General features: G+C 46.7%; 1 protein-coding gene across 1 annotated transcript in view; it reads left to right on the top strand.

Moving 5' to 3' along the window:
* Positions 1-1,742: 1,742 nt before the first annotated feature.
* Positions 1,743-3,632, top strand: part of Arhgap25 (Rho GTPase activating protein 25) — a 74,885-nt gene continuing 72,995 nt past the window's right edge. Inside the window, exon 1 of the mRNA XM_029478223.1 lies at positions 1,743-2,063. Within this exon, the coding sequence (XP_029334083.1) occupies positions 2,003-2,063 (61 nt within the window). The 5' untranslated portion in view covers positions 1,743-2,002. The remainder of the gene's footprint in view (positions 2,064-3,632) is intronic.

Below are 3,632 nucleotides of genomic sequence, written 5' to 3'. Positions count from 1 at the left end.
GCCCTGGGTCAGCACCCTCAGGCCCCCGGTGTTCACATTAATCTGTGATGCCTCTTAGAGATGACAACTTGGAACTCAAAAGTGGTCTAGTCTGGAAACATCCATACATTATCTATGTGGGCCATTATCTATGTGGGGTAACTAAAGTCCTAGGGCAGCCATGATCATCAAGATGATAAAGATGGATCTTTACAGCCCACTGGGTGTAATCACAACTTACAGTGAGAGAAAGGAGAAAGAGAGAAACCAGACATAGAGTACCAGGAAAAGAGGCAGAAAACCAGACTGGTTCACAGAGTTCTACAAATTGACACTGGCCACTTCTGTCCATTGCTGATAAGGCTGAGAGGTGAGGATGGAGACCTGGTTCAGTGACAGGAAAGCTGTTGGTGTCCNTGAGAAGCCATTCTATGGGGTCCTGGGGGCAAAAGCCTCAATGGGAGAAATCCAGGAAAGAAAAAGAGGAGCGATCACAGCAAGTCCAACAGTCCTTAATTAAAAAAAAAAATTCTCAGAAATAGTCTATAGNCAAAGGAGGAAGTGGTGTCAAGAGAGATTTTTTTTCAGATATGAAAAACATTGTAATGCTAATATTGATTGGAAAGATCCAAGAGAAAATAGGAAAAGGAGATGGAGCTGAGCTGGGGAGAGGTGAGGTGGCCCATGCAGCAGGTAACCGGAAGCTGGGTCACCTGCCCATCGCCTGTGGGAGGTGAGGGAAAGCAGTTATCCAGGAGAACCGAGGTAGATGGCCCAGGCCCCAGGCATGTGCAGTGTGCCTGGTAATTGCGCGGAAGGCTTGGAGCCTGCAGAAACCTCATAGCAGCCCTGCAAAGTCGGTCTGTTAAGTGCTANACTTACAGATGAGGGAATCAAAACAGAAAATGATGGTTCAAGAGCCACATCCAAAGTCAACCGGCCCGAAGATGGCAAAACTAGAATTTGAAGACAGCAGTCCGGTTCGAGGACCTAGAAGCTCAACCGCTAGCTCAAGCTGACCCAGTTGAAGATGTAAAAGCCTGCCACAGACTGAGCTCGATAGAATGAAGGTCAAATCAGTCCCACCGGCTTCTGCAACGACTCCTTACCCCACAGTTGTTAAGGATCCTGTTTCTCTGAAGAAGTCGTGGAGGTCCAGGAAGTGTCTGTTAAAAGAGGAGGAAAACTGAGGTTTTTTTTTTTTACACATGGTGGTCTGGTTGTAAACGCCACAGCATACACAAGGAGGAAGAAGCAGTGACCCTTTGTGTGGCTCTGCCTTGGCTGGAATCAAGGTACCTGTTGGAAACCTTCTACCCAAGCAGGTGTGAACTATGTGGTCCTTTCACAGCAGAAATTTTTAAAGATGGTAACTTGGGCAGAATGCTGGCTGCCTGCCTGGCCTCTTTTAGCCGCCAAAATCTGGAGTCAAGGAGGCGAACACAGGAGTCCAGGCACGTGGCGAGATCCTTGGGAGTCTCTTTCCATTTAATTAAAACCACAGCCTTATAACACAAACATGCACTAGCTTTACAAAGATTTCTAAATAACGTCTTCTGAAGACAGTGTGCTCATAACGCTACAATGCTGAACAGCCAGCCACTTCCTCAAAACGCAAGGAAGCAGACAGTTAAGAAAAAAAAAAAAGCAGTTGTTTATCACAACTTCACTTCAGTAAGGCCTGAGATTCTGCCGAGCAGGGGCTCTGCTTCCCAAGAGGCAGTGTCAACTGGGACATTTCTGGTAAATCTGAGCACAAAGCAGGGTGCCAGCCCCTGGGGGACTGTGGGTGGGACTTGGGGCGTTTGGGTGCCATCCCCGAGTGACAGATGGATGGACGGTTCATGTGANAGAAAGGAGGAGACACGTGGGCAGATCGGTCTGGAGCATAAGAGTGCCTGCAAAGCAAGCAACAGGCAGAGAAGGCAGAGGAACCGAAGGGAACATCAGAGAAGCAAGAAGGGCACAGCCTGTGACACACTGTGAGCCACTTGACCAGCTACTCACCCACCTCGGAAGCAAGATGTCCCTCAAGCTGCCAAGGAACTGGGATTTCAATTTGAAAGCNGAGGCTTCAAAAATAGGTACGGTCAGGGTCCAGGTCTTTCCCTGGGGTGCGGGTGGGGTTCTTATGTGTGAGCGCTCACTATTTGCATTCTGGGTTGTGAGAGCTCAGTTGGCCAAAGCACACCACACAGCAACCCCGAGCTTGGCAGAAATGTGCATCCGGGTGGACGCGTCCTGAGAAGTTCCAGTGTGCTGGGGTTGGGGGGGGGTTCTCGTCTCTCTGGGGGTGGGCTATGTGGGTCAAGGGAACTTGGGATGGTTTCGGCTGTGCATTGGACACAAAGCTGAGATTTTGTTTCTGTCACTGGAAAGTCGGTTCTGTCTGGCATGGAACGTCGTCTAACTGTTGAATGGCTTTCAGTAAGAGGACAGAGACTCGAGTAGTTTGAAGTGATTCATCTGTGGATGAATTCAAGGGAGTGTCACAGTTTTTTGTGAGCCCAGAGGCCAATGAGGGACTACCTATAGTTAAAAGTAGACAAGGAGAACAGGGTGAGAGAATAGAGGCTTTTGAAGTATGATAACAGTACTCTAAGGAACAGAACGTGGGAGAACCCAGGAGAGTTGGGAAAGATAAACTTTAGTTAGTTAGGAAGGATAATTNGAGGTGTTCATATCATTTTCCTCTAACAATGGTGATATATATTCGTTCAAATCTATTGTTTGTTATTATATAGATGTCTTGTTTTCTTGCCACCCCCCTGCACCATGAATTCTCGCTCTGTAGCTCTAGTTGGCCTGAAACTTGCTATGGAAACTTAGATTCACAGAGTTACTTTAGTGCTCAGATTATCGGCATGGCCTGAATACCTGATATTTCTTCTGTTATTAAATTTTAGTTTTAAATTGATCATAGTCAGATGAAGCACACACACACACACACACACACACACACACACACACACACACAACTATCTACTCAGTGAGATAAATTTCTTGATTTTAGACTTTACAGTGTTGAAGTGTTTGCAAACAGCATAGAAGGATTTTGCTTAGAAGGAAGTTTTGGCCGGACGGTTCATGGTGGTTGGTGTGTTAAAATAAGTAGTCCACTAAAAACTCACAGCAAGGAAGCAGGTCAGAAAAGGGCTTTGAAATGAAACTGAAAGTAACCAGAGAAGCCATTTATTTTGGTGATCAGGAGCCCACATTTCCAAACAGAGCTGGAACTGTGTGCTAAGGCCAGCTCCAAGATGTGATACATGNAAGAAAGAGCCTTCTCTCCTGCCCATACAAACATACATGGCTAACTCTCACTAAGTCACTCAGATTCGATTTTAACGTAGAATATCTGTCCCTCTGCTCCTTGGTAAGTGTACCACTTCCCCACCGTAAAGGCATTCCACTCTCTCACCTTCCATACTTCAGCTAAAGATGGGACACTCGGGAAAATAAATGTTAGGTTTTTTTTCAGCAATATAGAAAATCAAAGCCCGGTGTGGTGGCGCACGCCTTTAATCCCAGCACTCGGGAGGCAGAGGCAGGCGGATTTCTGAGTTCCAGGCCAGCCTGGTCTACAAAGTGAGTGCCAGGACAGCCAGGGCTACACAGAGAAACCCTGTCTCAAAAAACCAAAAAAAAAAAAA

This window comes from Mus caroli, chromosome 6 (genome assembly GCF_900094665.2).
Source record: "Mus caroli chromosome 6, CAROLI_EIJ_v1.1, whole genome shotgun sequence".
NCBI classification, from domain to species: domain Eukaryota; kingdom Metazoa; phylum Chordata; class Mammalia; order Rodentia; family Muridae; genus Mus; species Mus caroli.
This window is presented reverse-complemented; position numbering and strand designations above follow the sequence as displayed.